The sequence below is a fragment of the Tasmannia lanceolata genome, unplaced genomic scaffold (genome assembly GCF_043159265.1).
Source record: "Tasmannia lanceolata isolate RefF3 unplaced genomic scaffold, GAP_Taslan_0.1 ptg000008l, whole genome shotgun sequence".
Lineage (NCBI taxonomy): Eukaryota > Viridiplantae > Streptophyta > Magnoliopsida > Canellales > Winteraceae > Tasmannia > Tasmannia lanceolata.
Window position 1 is genome coordinate 63,050,914 of NW_027518685.1, and position 15,937 is coordinate 63,066,850.

General features: G+C 37.7%; 1 protein-coding gene across 1 annotated transcript; it reads left to right on the forward strand.

The window, feature by feature from the left end:
* Positions 1-10,942: 10,942 nt before the first annotated feature.
* Positions 10,943-14,990, forward strand: LOC143885443 (protein WALLS ARE THIN 1-like). Its single transcript, XM_077389625.1, has 6 exons — positions 10,943-11,371; positions 11,486-11,548; positions 11,781-11,897; positions 12,177-12,594; positions 13,524-13,675; positions 14,579-14,990. Exons 1-6 carry the CDS (start codon positions 11,151-11,153, stop codon positions 14,760-14,762), a joined length of 1,155 nt encoding a protein of 384 aa, XP_077245740.1. The 5' UTR covers positions 10,943-11,150; the 3' UTR covers positions 14,763-14,990.
* Positions 14,991-15,937: the final 947 nt, after the last annotated feature.

The following is a 15,937-nucleotide window of genomic DNA, read 5'->3' on the forward strand; positions in this document are numbered from 1 at the left end:
TATGAATTGGTTCTGTTCGTGCTCTTTGTCTGTGGTTAAAAGAAAGAGCCTCCGTTGAGATAATGTTGGGACTAAAATCAACCTAGGAATTTGCATGACTGATTTCCAATTGTAGCTTAAAGACTAATCGATTGTCTATATGGGCTTTTACTTTTTAAGTTCGACACTCATTTTTGCGGATTCAGTGCCAACCAGTCCCTTCAACTACAATTCAGATGGGGCCATTCAGTATTGAATCTTGCTGTAATTGTACATATGGAAACTGTGTTGCCCGTGGGATAAAGTATCATTAGCAGGAGTGAGATTTAAACTTAGTTGGGAAGAGCAGGATTGTCAATTGACAGCACCTCTTCTTTACCTCAGAATTTCAGAACTTTGTGGCTCAACTACTACAGATCTTTGATCTCCATTTTGAATTTTTTGACCCCCACTGATCAATACTCACCCCTCGCACAGTTTGTTGAACGTGACATCTGCACGTCCCTGGTTTGTAGCTGAACTTGACACAACTAAGCTAGTTCCCATTCTCTTTTTATTGTCACTTGATTGAGGAGAAGATCCAAATACTAAGAATGATTAATCTAATTTACTCTCATCCAAGATTTGTCTCAAGCCTGAGAATCGTTGCTCACTAACTGTGGTGATTGTTCGGCTATTCTATTGGGATGATATAATTTGCATCAGAAATTGAAGAATTGTGACAGATGTTAACTGCCTGAAAGTCATCAGCTTTTGGACTGATTTCAAAAACTTCAATTTAAGGATCAATTGACCTTCATTAGTGGGAACTCAGATTTGCAAAGTCTGATTATGGAAACTCTACACCAAGAGATATGTACTAGACTAAACACCTGGGGATTTAAGAGAGGACGTAGTGAATTTTCTCATCTTGCTGTCATGAACAGTTCCAAATAAACCTGAGTAAACTTTCAGCCATATCAAGTGTTTTATCTTTTTGAAAGTGGTGAGAATCTTCTTCATTTGAAGTTGTAAAGAAAACTTTTCAGCACTATAGCAGAAGTCTGCTATAGGAATGTGGTTCTCGAGTGACGAGAGAAAGTGTGCTTATGTTGGTATTTTAATACAAAAAGTAGCATTCTTTTGTATTTCTAAAAGTTTGTTTTCTCTACAAAACAGCCACATTGGTTGAAACATGAGTTTTCTCTATTCCTTCATAAAAGAGAATAGTCCCATATTGGAAAGTAGAGGAAAGGTTCATGGGCTTATATAGCTATCCACTTCTCTAGCCTTGTGAATGAGAAGAGGAACAAAAGGGGGGGGAGGGGGTCTACGTGAATGAGCCACCAAATGGACCACGTGTGCTTTTGGCTATACCACACATGTGCGCCGCCCGGCCCGGCTTGGCTCGGCTAGCCGCGCGTGTGATCCAAGGTTTTTCCCTTTCCCTAAATTTTTTTTTGTGCCCTTACTTCTGCCGTTCTCGGTTATTTGACGCATGACTTCGAAGTTACTGGGTAAATAACTTCGCCGTTCTCGACGAATAACTTCGAAGTTCCCAGTGAATAACTTCACTGTTCTCGACGAAGAACTTCAAAGTTCCCGGTGAAAAACTTCGCCGTTCTTGCGCGTCAAATGCGATCTTTCGCATCTGAAACGTCTTCTAAACGGCTCTATTCTTAAAGAGTGTCATTACTATATTAAAGGATGCATTGAACAGACACTTTTGGCTTATAAAATCAGAGACATATCTGTAATTTTGAGATACACAAACAGAAACCCTTCTATTTTCCCTTATGTTCTTTGTTTTCTAAGCAAACAGTGTTCTTTCACATTCTTCTTCTTTTTCCTACTTTATATATTTTGCTGGGTAATTGGAGTGTTCGTGTGGTTCAAATCTCATGGATCGTGCATTTCTTAGAGATCGACGGTGCATCGGGCTGTTGTATGCTGGGGGTGATTGTGGTTGGTAATCTGCTGCAATGGAATGAGTTCCGCAGAGGTGCAAATTCACCTTAAAGAGGCCGACATGGTGTGTACCTCATCTCGCTGCATCGAAAGAGGTTTATCTAACTCGTTTATTTTCTGTTTTTACAGAAATAAGGTACGCCATATTTATAATTTTGGAGGAAAAATCACCAATAGCTTACACGCCAAAACCTTGAATGCCTCATCTTTGCACAGTTATCCTAACTTGAAAGGTCGTCCATGCAATCTCTAATTGCTGCATTTTGTGCTAAGCTGTTTAAGGTTTGGAGAAATAATTATTATTAAATGTGGAGGCTTGAAAGAAATTTATTTTTTTAAAAGTTGGCCTTACTCACAGTTTGAAGCAGAGACCTATAAATTTTGATTCTTTTTTATGAAAGGTACCTTCGGTTGATGAATAGACATCAAATTGTGCATGAGTTTCGCCAAAATATCATGTGCAGCTGAAAAATTCATCAGAATTTTAGTCCTTGAGCAAAGTGAGATGAAAAGATCCAAGACATTTAAACTCATATGCGAATTCTGGGGCCAAGTCAACCCAGTTGTTGCCGTACATTTGGATTGAATTAGTGTCTCAGAATTTTTCAGCATTCTCCAACAGTCCAAGAGTGAGATGAATTGCTGGGAGTTGAGCCTACAGCCTAATAACATTTCATAAACTGATCTTCTGGCAAAGTTGACCAAGGGCTCCAAAGTATGTTCTCCACTTTGGTGGCTACATCTACTATGATGATTATGAGGTCGAGTTCTTACGATAAATAGACGCACTTGAGGCGTATCCCGAATTCTATGGTCGGGATCCCAGAGAGACTATATTGTGTGTCAAGGAAACTATGACCCCATCACACTAAGTATGTGTGGACCATTCTATAAGAGAGTTTGCACCCAAAGTCTATCAACAGAGGCAAGAATTAGAGGTTTGATGCAGAGAGTTTAAGGCGAGACAGTTAAGACAGAGACATGAGGAGGAGAGAGCCCATGAAGACCAATGAGAAAAGTCATTGGCTAAGTATCATCGAGAACAAGAGGCTCGACATAAATGGAAGGTTAATCTTGATGCCCTGACCATGCAGTTGTAGAGACTCGAGACACTCGCACAACATCTCCTTCTCCACCCTTAGAGGCCAATGATAAGCTAGTGAACAAGAAGGGGAGGAAGAGCTGTTGGATGACATTGAGAGTTCACATGGTGATCCAGGAGCGATTGTTGAGACTATCATTCTAGGGCAAGACAGTGATGGTGATGAGCATGGCACTTGTGATGTGTTGATACTAGTAGGGAACTTGATATTCTTGATAGCGAGGATGATGGTGATGATGATGTTGAAGCTACGATAGAGCATGTTAAGACACAGTCCATGGCACCAGAAGTCAACACAAATATAGATTAGTCTCATACATATGTGGATGAGACACACATATGCAGATGTTGTAGATGAGATTCTCTTTGCCCTTGTTGCAAAGGAAGTTCTGACAAATATTGTCATCATTGATATGGTGATGCCTCTCGATACTCCACTAGACCCAGAGGCAACCATATGCAGATATTGGCATCTGGTCCATTTGAGACCGGGATACATGTCACTACACCGCCACATTCGAAGGAGTAGTTCATGTTTACTAAGATGCATGGGGCGGACTGACTGCTATGGATTACTACCCTCATTGAGAGAGTACATCATCTACATTTTCTACCCTGGTGGAGTCCTTCCATTGTGAGGCTGATGGGAACTCGAGGACAAGTTCTTTCAAGAAGAGGAGTTTGATGCAAGAGCATCCCCTGAGCATTTTATGCCAACCTTAACGTTTCCTTAGGATATTTGGATTAGTAGACTACTTAGTCATTTTCTGTCATTTTTAGTCATCTTTGCATGTATTTTGCATATAGTGAATGCCCCTAATGGTTTTTTCCACATTAAGGGTAGTTTAGGAAGTAACTTTGCATTAAGGATGGGATATAAGGCCCATTATGTCTCTGTTTTGCTCACTCCTTGATGATTTGAAATTTGGAGAGAAAATTTCTCTTATATCTGTCTTTTTTGTGAAATGGGAATTGCAAGCTATTGAGTGTATTTGTTTTTCACTTCTCCCATCTTTTGAACCCTTACTGCGTGAAAGGGCAGTTATCGACGATTCCATGCTTGATCCGAAAAATCCTAAAAAAAAGCAAGCTTCTTATAGATTACTGTTAGGATTTTAGCAAGATCTGAAAATTACTGCACCTCTGAAATTCGATTTAAAGGACAAAGATCACTTCCTCCGATTGCGCTCTAGGTCACTCACCCAGATCCTAAGGCAATCATCCGTACCTACTACTCGAAGTCATTAAAACATAAATATATCGAAGCGAGCTAGCGCTCAGAAGTTACCAAATCACTATAACAAGTGGATAAAGCCTTCAAGGAAAACATCGTACAAAACATTATAACGTCAACACAATTATGCCCAAAATATTTATCATGAAAAGAGAAATAAAGTTTAACTGCGAAGCATTATATACCAAAACCATGCAACAATCAATTGTGTCCATTAGCTTTCACCACCGTCAATGCCACAACCCCAACTGCTAGGTAAAGGTGATTGGTCTAACGTTGTCACGGCTAGTACCACAACCCCACCGGCAAGTAACATTACCATAAGTACTATGGGTAATTCCACAAGTGCGCATTTGATAGGTCTACTTAACCACATGCCAGTGTCACAACCCCACATGTGAGTAGGGTATGCTGTTTAATTTCAGTGACATAGCTCCACTGGCATATAGGAAAACCCAATATGTGGCTAGTCTAATGGCACACATGATCAAATCACTGACCCGAAGGGGCCAAAATATTTCCTCTGAACTCATATAATAAAGAACAATAAGCATCACAATGGAAAACACACACTCATGCTTAATCCAGGTTTTCAAAGTAAAAACATGCTTACTGATAAAATTAGACATGGCTCATGTGAAATATGACATAGCTTTCTAAAACATGATTTTCATGTGTATAGTAATGAATGCACAAATAATACTTTCAATCATCCATGGTTTTTGAAGCACTAATATAGGGATAAGGCACTTACAAGTTGTTGATTAAAATCTCTCTTGTCAACAAAGTCTCTAACCAAATCACCGTTCAATGTCATCCTATGATCAAGACTGACTCTAAATTAATGTTTGTGGATTTAAACAAGTTACTCATGACGAGATTGTGCCCAAAAAATCAACCTTGGTAGGTCAAATTCACAAGTCAACAAAACACTCAAGTTCGGTTGACCGACCCTGGCTCGGTCGACCAACCACCTCTTTGGTCGACCGAACATGAGGTAGTGAAAATTTTTCTTAAAACCTTCGCCGGGTTTAGTCGACCAACCACCATCTTCAATCGACCGAACTTGCAATACCATGTTTTCTCCATAACGTGGGTTTCTTCCTTTTTAATGCTATTTCTCTCCTCAAATATGTATGTTTCTCGTAGTTGGGATTCCCAACGATTTAAGGCCGACGACGAAAATACATTATTAATCATCTTTTTTTTTTTTGAAATAGCATTATTAATCATCTTTATTCACAGTCTTTATCTAACTAACACGATTCTCTACCTAATTTAATGATCCATGCATCTCTTACCTCGAGGATCGATTTCTCCACCCAAGGTTTCTTCTCCTTCGGCCAAGGCTCATCTTCTAGGGCTTCTACAATTCTCTCTCTAGGGTTTCTTCTGGAGAAAATGATATGAATTATGGGAGTTAATGCGCTTTTATAGCTATTAACCCTAGATTAAAGTGAATTTCTGTATTTACCCTCTAATTTTTAAAATCCCCTACCACGCCCAATTAGGGCTAATTGCCAGAAATGCCCCTAGGTTTAGGGTGTTTTGGGAGATCTCTCTCTCTCTCTCTCTCTCCAAAATGGGGAGTCACTCTCCCTAAAGATTTGGCACAAGAGGGAGGATCCCCTATCTTTTAGGCTCATGGGATATTGGGGAGAATCCCCTCTACATTTCGGAGTTGTATAAGAGGGGGATCCGTCCTCCTTAAAAAAGTCGCAAGGAGGATCCCCTCTCCTTCATTTCCTCTACAACTAACTTCTATTACCTAATGAAGAGACAACTTGGATTAATTAGACGTTCGAAAATATGAAATCCTAACAAAACTATTTCATTACATAGCTAGACGTTTTCAACTTTCTTTCTAAAATTAGAAATTCCTATGAGAACTTCTCCCTCACACGTACAACCACAACCAGTTAGCAACTAGCTCAATTAAAACAAGTATTCCTTTAGAACTAATATAAATTAAAACTACCAAATAAATTCCCCTTACATGTGTCGGTTTGTGGGTCCTAGACTCTGCCATAATTATTTGATCCCAAACCCAATGGACGACCCTAATGCCCTTTAGATTAAAATGCACTTTTCGATGGAAATACTTATAGACTTAAAACATTTTGTATTGCATTCTCATCACTAATTGGCTTAGTGCTGGATATTTTCAGACTGTATTGTCATCTCCAATAAGATGAACCGTCCTCATCCAAAACAAGCTGAATCGAGTTCAATTCCTTGACATTTCTATAGACCTTTTGGAACTAGCGTGGGCAGGAGTGCCCCTCGGTTTAGTCATGCCTCATAACATATCTCAATCTCATTAACAACAGAAATGGCTCCTTCTCACTTGCAAGTTAGATTCTTGCTGGAAACCCTTTAAAAAACGAAAATGATGTTGGTCGCAATCGAGCAAACAGTATGTCCCTTAAAGCAAGAAAGCGGTGAGGTGCAGTGGGACAGCTCCCTCGGTAAGTAGTCCACCCAGAAGCTACTTTGGGAGTGGAGTGATAAATATAATGGGAACCCACTAAAATATATTTAAGTTTAGTGAGAGAATGAGATATGAGGGTGTTGATGATGATGAAGATAGTACAGAGGAGAATATTAAAAGGAAGAAAAAGGAGGGATGGGATTCCTTGTGTTGGGGAGAGATGAGGAAATGTGGGACATAATGCAGAGGTGAGAGTGAGAAGAGGGTCATGTGTTGATGAGAGAAAGGGACGCATGGTGAACCCTCCCCCCTCGTGCGTGCTATCTATCAATGGCGGCTTTGTCCTCTCAATTATTATCATTAATGGCATGGAGCCAAACAGACCTCCAGCCTACGTTTAAATATTCATGTTTATAATGGACAAATTTTATTATATGGAAATGATATCTCCACTCTCCCACCTTTTCAACCATTTCCAAACCCCTTTTGTTTGTCCTTCATTTTTAGGAAAAGACACAATGGAATAATATTTTATCTCATATTTACAAAATTTCAGCTGAAATTACCGAAATATCAGTAATTCCAAAATTACCGAAATATCAGTCATTTCGGCTGAAATTTTGGGAAAGTATTAAATAGTGAAGAAATTCGAGATTTCTTGGTGAAATTCCTTAAATTTCAGACGAAGTTTCGGGAAAAATGAAAACGACCGAAATTTCGGTCGAAATTTTGTAACGTTTCAGGTATCCCTGATTTCGGTTTCATTCTTGACCAAAACCTGAAATTTCGGATTTCGCTCGAAATTTAAAACCATAAGAAAAAGGGGAGGAAATTAATATCATCTAACAATTTTTATATAAGGCTAAATTGACGTTTAATGATTCTAATATACAATAATCATCATTTGGGTTTGATGGCGACAACTGGCAGTGAAGAAATTACATGTAGCAATTTTATCAGCCTATTCCAAACGATTTGGATGATAATTTTTGTTCATTAGCCCATATAATTTTCTTTAATTTATTCTTTTAAATTTTAAAAAATAATACTGAGTCATTAAATGCTAGCTACATTAAAGTGAAAGGAAATGACATCTGCACTCAAATATTTGATAATGGCACTCCTTTTTCTGTTTGTACTTTTCTTATTGGATAGTGAAAGATTGTTGCAATTTCTCAAAAGATTTAAACCTACAATGATAAAAGTGCTTATCAAAGAAAGGAGTGATACTGTCAATATACTGTGGTCAGATACTGTGCAAAAGTGGTTTCCTAGACAAACTTTTCTTCAGAAATCTTTTTTGGAATTCTTTTTTTTATTTGTAGAAAGTTCTTTCCTAGAAATTTTTCATGGATTTTTTTTAAAAATTTTGTTACACCATTTGCTTTACATCTTTTAATTTTTTATAAATTTAAATTTTACTGTATCGTTGACTTTGGTCGGCATTTTCATGAAAATTATTTAGAAGAATGATAAAGTGAAGGGTAATGATAAAGTAATGGGTGCCCTTGCAAGAGCCCAACAAAAAATAATTGACATGTACATATCTCATGGAAAATGGTCAAAATCTTAGTCCAGTTTCTATGAGATGAGGGTATTTTAGTCAACATTCTTTACTATCCGAATATTTTAGTAATTTTTAACAAGTTAGGGGTGCCTTTTTAATTTTTTACTTATTTTTATCATTTTTTTAAATTTTCTCTAAAAAATTATTGTGGATACATAAGCATTGTATAAAGGCATTTTGCTCATTTTTTTTTTAACATATGATTATTTTGGTTAAGTTTCGGTATTTTGGTGATTTTCTATAAGATATGTAAAGTTTAATTATTGGGAAAAATACAGATACACCCCCTCAACTTTATGACATTTTCAACTATAACCCTGACTTTTAAAAGTTACCAACTACCCCCCTTGAGGTTTCAATTTGTAGAAGGTATAGTAGACCCCCTCAGTTGACGGTTCGTCTACAGATCGAAGGGTTAAGTTGATCCTATGGAGCTGATTTTTTGGGCACATCCTATCTATGTCAGGGCCCATCAAATGAACGCTTTGGATCATCCAAACAATGTGGGTCCACTGTGTTTTTGGTAGTGTTTGGATTCGCATATGAGGTTTGGAGGGGGGTACAGGGTCTTCATTAGTATTGATAATGTTTCAAAAGAGGGGGTCTACCTTGTACAAATTGAAACCTCAGGGGGTGTAATTGGTGACTTTTAAAAGTAGGGGTTAGAGTTGAAAATGTTGGGGGGGGGGGGGGGGGGGGGGGGGGCGTAACTGCATTTTTTTCTTAATTATTTTTACGAAATATGGTAAAATATGGGTACTTTTCCCATAATTATTTTTACGAAATATGGGGTTTTTTTTTATCATTTTTTATAAAATACGGGTACTTTGGTTATTTTGGATGAGATGGAGGTATTTTGGTCATTTTCAATGAGATAGAAGTGTTTTGGTTATTCCCTATGAAATAGGGTTTTTTTAGTTTTTTGGAAATTAAAGAAAAATCTCTTTTTTTATTTATTTTTCTCTAAGGTACAATGTATACAGAAATAAGAGTCTTCTACGAGCTATGGGTATGTTCTTTTCTTAAAAAAATAGAAATTTCTAGATTTTTCATTGGCTAGTAATATTGACACTACCATGTTTTGATAATGGGTCAAACTCACCTGTCTTTTAATATTTAACCTGCTGTCAAAATCTATTACAATTCCTAAGAAGCTCTTAGCAGCCAATTAAAAAAGAAACGATAAGTGAGTTCCAACTATTGTAAAGACATGGTGGTGCCAATATCAGTATCCATTTTATTTGCTCAATTTCTTGGAGAAAATGTTAACCAGGCAAAAAATCTCTTGTAATTAATTCAACTAAATAAAGCAAAACTCATATTATAGAGAGAGTTTTTTTTTTTTTTTTTCGAGAAAATAGAATATGCCCTAAAAGCATGATTTTTTTCAAATTATTTTAAATTCTATGAGTTTTTTATGAAACTACAAAAAAGAAAATGGTTACTAGGCTCATTTCCTTACTGCAACATTTTGAGCATGTTCATACCACGTATTACATGACATCATTGATTTATGTGGCGATCAGGTGTTGGGTCAAATTTGGTTGAGGACACCTTGATCAGATGGTCCTATTCCCTTGATTTTTTGTAGCCTTTACCTCAGGAGCACAAGATGGGGATTCAAACTGCGATCCGGAACAAGAAACATGATCGACCTTATTATTATAATCTTTAATGCAAAAAAATCAAAACTATAGATATGATTAAAGAGTTTGTTTTCCTCAAAGAAAGATTTTTATAACATTTGTCAATCTTTGAAACTTTTTTAAAAGTTCAAATTTTTGCAGGCAATAGAACACTCAAAAAACAGGCTTTCCTTCTCTTTCTTTTTTATTTCCTTTCTATTTGCCACGTCACTTTGCTTTCCATTCCTTCTCTTTCTCACTCATTGTGCAACAGAATGAGCCTTTGCTCCGTTTGGTTGCAATTGGGTTTTTATTTTTCTAAAATGTTTGTTGGAGAATAGCTGCTACGTAGGACAAGTTCCTCATTCGGTTGCCAAAATAGCATTGGACTCCCCTTTTACTCCATTTATGTCTCTCATGTAATGATTGATTGTTTGGTGACACGGACTCTTTGTCCCCTCCCTATAACTTTTAAATCAAATTATTCTAAAAATAAGGACTTTTGGTTGAATTTTCTAGAGAATGGTGCTCTCTCTCTCTCTCTCTCTCTCTCTCTCTTTATATATATATATATATATATATATATAATGACAACCCTACTTATTCTTCTATCTAAGTATATGCCGTGCAACCAAACACTACTTACACTATTCCCTGAGGTAACTCTAGACCTTACACTATTCCCTGAGGTAACTCTAGACAAATAAAAATACTTGTCTCCTTCCTTTTGACTTCCTTTTACTTCATATTCCACTACTCTTTGAACCACTCCCAGGCAACCAAACGGAGCTTTATTTAGGGGTTAAAGAGGGGAAACACCCTGGATAGTATCTCGGACCCGGTTCGGATTTCTTTGTTTCCAATCTCCACCAGAGTTCGAACCTTTGGTTTAGAAGCTATAGTGCGCCTGGGGCTGTCTTGTCAGGGAAGAAAGATAAAAAGATGAGAGTATGTGAGGGTGGCCAATGTGGGAGACAGCCAGAAAAAAAAAATAGCAAAAGAAGAAGAAACCGTACGAAAAAGGAAGGAAAGAAAGAAAGAGTATCTAGGAGAAAATAATAACAATAATACTAAACAGTTGATAGAACATTAGAACGTCTTTTTAGGTCTGCTCGTGGGGACACTCACACACTATCTCTCAACTCGCTCACGTATATTTACACCTCCAACTCCCCACCTATTTCTCTCATCCCTTCTCATCTTTCTTCCCCTTCATTTTTTTCTCCCCCCCTAAAACTCTCTCTTTTTTCACTTAGCCATTTTCAATGGCGGATGTTTCTTCTCAATCCTTGTCTAAGAGACTATGTGGGTTTTCTGAACGAGCCAAATTGCACATGGCTATGATTGCCTTGCAATTTGGTTATGCTGGGTTCCATGTAGTCTCAAGAATGGCTCTTAATATGGGAGTCAGTAAGTTGGTCTTTCCAGTGTATAGAAACATCATAGCTTTGCTTCTGCTCGCACCTTTTGCTTTCTTTTTGGAAAAGTAAGAAAAATACACCCTTCTTGATTTTCCTCTTCTTCTTTACTTTTAGTTTAGTCCCCTAAATACAGGGTTGTGACAGTTTTTTGTGTTTTTTTGTTCCTTTGTTTTGGGTAGGAAGGAGAGGCCAGCGCTCACACTTTCTTTCCTTGTCCAGTTTTTTTTCCTTGCACTCTGCGGGTAAGGAAAAATTCTAGAGAGAGAGAGTTTGAACCGGTGTTTAAAAACTCGTTGACATGACAAGGAACTTGCCCAATTCGACAAGGATTTTTCTTGGCTCCGCCGCATCTACGCCAAGTCGATAAGGATTTTTCTTAGCCGCTTTCCGTGCCACATCGGCGTTTTTAAACACCGGTTTGAACAAAAAAAATTAAACTTGACCACAGCTAATGATTGTTGTTCTTCAATACAGGATAACTGCAAATCAAGGATTCTACTTGTTGGGTTTGGAAAATACCTCTCCAACATTCGCCTCAGCTATACAAAACTCCGTTCCAGCCATTACCTTTCTCATGGCTGCTGCACTAAGGCGAGCTATTACTTTTCGCCTCAGTCTATAGAATGACCACGTTATGTGATTTAATTTGTAATGAAAATCAGTAAGGCCCTGTTTGTTTTAGATTACGACAACCTATTGTGGAGTCCCCAAACGATTACTGGACCGACAATTGCACTGAATTTGAGTCCAATAATCAGTTGGGACTCCACAATAGGTTGTCATAATCTAAAACAAACAGGCCCTAAATATGGAAACCTTGTGCCAAAAACAGACACATAACACATGTCATTCTCTCTCTTGAAATTTCAGGATCGAAAAGGTTCGGATCAATAGGAAAGATGGGATAGCCAAGGTTATGGGGACAATTTGTTGCGTTGGAGGTGCCACTGTTATAACTCTATACAAGGGGCCTACTTTATTCGGGCCCACTCTACATGGGACATATTTACACCAACAACAAGAGAGTTCTATTTCATTGTTGGGAAATGCAGATGGAAAGAACTGGACCTTGGGCTGCCTCTATCTCATTGGTCACTGCCTCTCTTGGTCTGGTTGGTTGGTCTTTCAGGCTCCTGTCTTGAAGAAATATCCAGCAAGACTCTCAGTCACTTCCTTTACTTGTTTCTTTGGTGTCTTGCAATTCCTTGTCATTGCTGCCTTTATGGAGAGGGATATAAACGCTTGGCATTTTCATTCTGGTTGGGAACTCTTCACCATCCTCTATGCGGTAATTAATTAATTTTTCTAAAGATAAAACACTTGTTGTTAATACTAGTACTACTACTATTATTATTGTGTTGGATATCAATTAAATAATTTACATGTGACATTGCTAAATATGAATATAATAGACAACCCTAGCTATGGGAGCTATTTCCGACAAAATGAGAAATGGATCACATTGCAGGGATGGCTAGGACTAGGATGGTCCAATCAATATAGAGATTGGGTTCTGCTCAATCAACAGGGTGGACCACTAGATAAACAAATACAAACTATGGAACTCATGTGCTATCTGAACTGTGGGATGACTGGTTTTGCTTGTAATGTTATGGGTTTTTATTGACACTTATATTTCTCTCTTTCTATCACTCACTAAATTACCAAGTTTTCTAAGCAAAAATGTTATGGGTGCAATCTCTGGTTTCAACCTCGATCTGTGTCTCAATTAGAAAGTGCTTTATGATTTGAAGTCAGCTTAAGGCCTCTTTGAATGCAACTAGAATTGGTCTTAATTGCAAATTAAGATTCTTTTAATTTAATCTCATTTGCAAATGGGATATTAAGGTCTTTTTGAAAGCCATTAATTACATTATTTGCATAGAAGTTAATATGCAAAGAATCTTTAGAGGCAACTTAAGAGGCCCTTCTGTTTGATTCTAGCATTTTGCCTCTTTATGCAAAAGCATAGCTTGCTGTACACTTTCATAGAAGCAAGAGTCCCATGATAATGTTTATTAAAGTACTATGGTATGTGCTGTCAGACACTGGTGGAGGAATCTCCACATGCATCTATCTATAGTTTACAAAGAAAACCCATCAAGAAATCAAATAATAGACTACAATAGTAGTGTTGAAGGAGATTGGTCAATGAACATAACTAGGAAAAAGACTTGAGAGATGAGTGATTTGACTGAGTAATGTTCCAAATTGCAGGGATTTGTGGCTTCGGGGATTGCATTTGCTGTTCAGATCTGGTGCATTGACAGAGGGGGCCCTGTCTTTGTGGCAGTCTACCAACCTGTACAAACTCTTGTTGTCGCAATCGTGGCTTCAATTGCCTTGGGTGAAAAGTTCTACTTGGGAGGGTAAGTAGCCAAACAATAATTCACTTCCACTTTTTCAGCTTTGTTTTTTCTTTCTTGTTTTTATTAATTTATGGGTATTTATTACGTGAACTCCATGGATATTTTCTCTTGGAATGTTCCATGAAATCAAGGTAGAAAGTAGACAGATATATCTTCGGTGTCGATTATTTTCAAATTCGATCTCTCCTAGAATTACCATGGAGAATAGAGGTAAGTAGTGTTTGGTTACACGGCATAAACCTAGAGTGTAGAGGGACAAGTACAGGCTGTCATTACAAATACTAGAGAGAGAGAGAGAGCACGTTTCCCAAGAAATTTCAAGCAATTTCCCATTTTTTTTTGTGAAATTTGGTTTTGATGTTATCAAGAAGGGACGAGAATGACACTTCAGTAGACATGCAATAATTACCCAGGAGACATCCCAAGAAGTCTCTAGGGAGTTTAATGTTGTTTTGCCAATAAAATAAGAAATTTTGTTGATGTGGTACCCAATATACCAAGCAAGAACCCTAAGCCTCCCCTCGTTGTTGTGCAACCAAACATACCCCTAGAGTTTCATTTGCTAGGGTTTCATTTATAAGAAATGATATTTCCATCCATTTTTTGGTCCTTTCGGTTTTTTATGCTTAGATGAAATGTTGAAAATTCAGTTTTTTTTTTTTTTCAACTTGAACGAGTGACTACAAATTCATAGAGACTTTCTAGATATGTACTACACTTTTGTTTCAATAAAAGATGCAATTCGTAGGAGGTCTCTTTTTTTATTGCACTTTTCAAGCCTAACAAGTTATTGACGAGTCAACTCGGATGGGTTTCTTAACTCGACGAGTTTTTGTACTAAGCTTGAGGGTCAGATCAAACAGCCCCTTCTAATGTTTTTATTTTTTCCAATGTGATTTTCAGGATCATCGGAGCAGTGTTGATCATTACTGGGCTATATTTAGTTCTTTGGGGGAAAAGCGAAGAGCGAAAATTTGCAAAAGAAACTGCTGTTGTGATCTCAGCCTCCTCGGAGCATGGAAACAATGCAACTGCCAAGTCCTCACTAATCCAACCACTATTGCCTTCCTCTTCAGAAAGTGTCTGAGGAGAAACTTTACTACTAATCTAATGTGGGTGGATTTACTAAAATCTACTATCTTGATGAAAGCTTTGTTTGTGTGTGTATAGCTTTTAGGTTTTAGTAATTTGTAGAGTGCTTTTAATGGATGGGGCTTGAAAACCAACAACCCAGATGCCCCACCCCCCACCTCTTTGTAGGCCTGTGTGTTGCTTTGTGAGAAAAAAGCTATGGAAATCTCTTTGGATTTGTCTACTTGTTGTTATGCTATAAAGCCAAATCAAAATTCAAAAAAGAATAACTAAAAGATGGGCATCAGTTATCCTTAACAAAATTACTCATGTTTTTACCTATTCAATGTTCCCGAGATTTCCGCGGCTTGATAAGTTTGTTGGGAAATAAAATCATTGGGACATTAGGTTTGAGTTGATGCTCATCAGAGAGACCAAAGATCATCAAGCCTAGTAAAGCTGGAACCCAAGAGCTACAATTGGTCATGGAACCTAGGGGTGCAATTTTGTTATGGTCTACTTAGCTTTTTCTAAAAGAAGTATTGGAATCAACGCGAACATGTCCGGATTTTATGGTAAAAGCTCAACCCGAATTCCCAAAAATCAGCCCGAGTTGCACCCACAATTAGACCCAGCATCATGTGGGCTCTTATAATGTTGGGGTCCAAGATTAATTCGATCAGCAATCATGGGAATAGTGACTTAGGTTGGCTCGAGGCCATGGTATTCAATCCGCTGTGCGCGAACTGCTTCGCTAATACTAGTAAATTATGAAAACGCATAAAGTATACGCTGTTTGGGCCACGTTTGGTTTGGATTTTGAGAACTGATTCAGTAACTGATTCTTGGCAAAATTGGACACATTTGGTCACACAACTAGAATCAAATGATTCTACATCCCAAAAAATACACATTGCTGAGATGTAGAATAGGTTGATTCAAACCGATTTTATGTTAGGAATGATATGCCCAATCGAAATAGAATCGATTTGAGTCCAAATAGATCGTAGAATAGCCTGTCTATTTTCTTCTATACAAATAGAATAGCCCCTTTTTTTGTAAATGGGACCCCTCTATGATAATAGATCATAGAGATCAATAGAAATATAAACAAGGGAAATGTTGATCCTTACCAACTTGATCTTGATTCCCTTGACAACAAACACGTATGAAACCTTTTCCTAAGTATGT

Excerpts from the sequence above, each read along its gene's own strand:
- LOC143885443 (XM_077389625.1), top strand. The coding sequence starts at position 11,151 with ATGGCGGATGTTTCTTCTCAATCCTTGTCTAAGAGACTATGTGGGTTT. Across the intron at positions 11,549-11,780 it reads TTTTTCCTTGCACTCTGCGG|GATAACTGCAAATCAAGGAT; the intron begins GTAAGGAAAAAT and ends TCTTCAATACAG. Across the intron at positions 12,595-13,523 it reads TCTTCACCATCCTCTATGCG|GGATTTGTGGCTTCGGGGAT; the intron begins GTAATTAATTAA and ends TCCAAATTGCAG.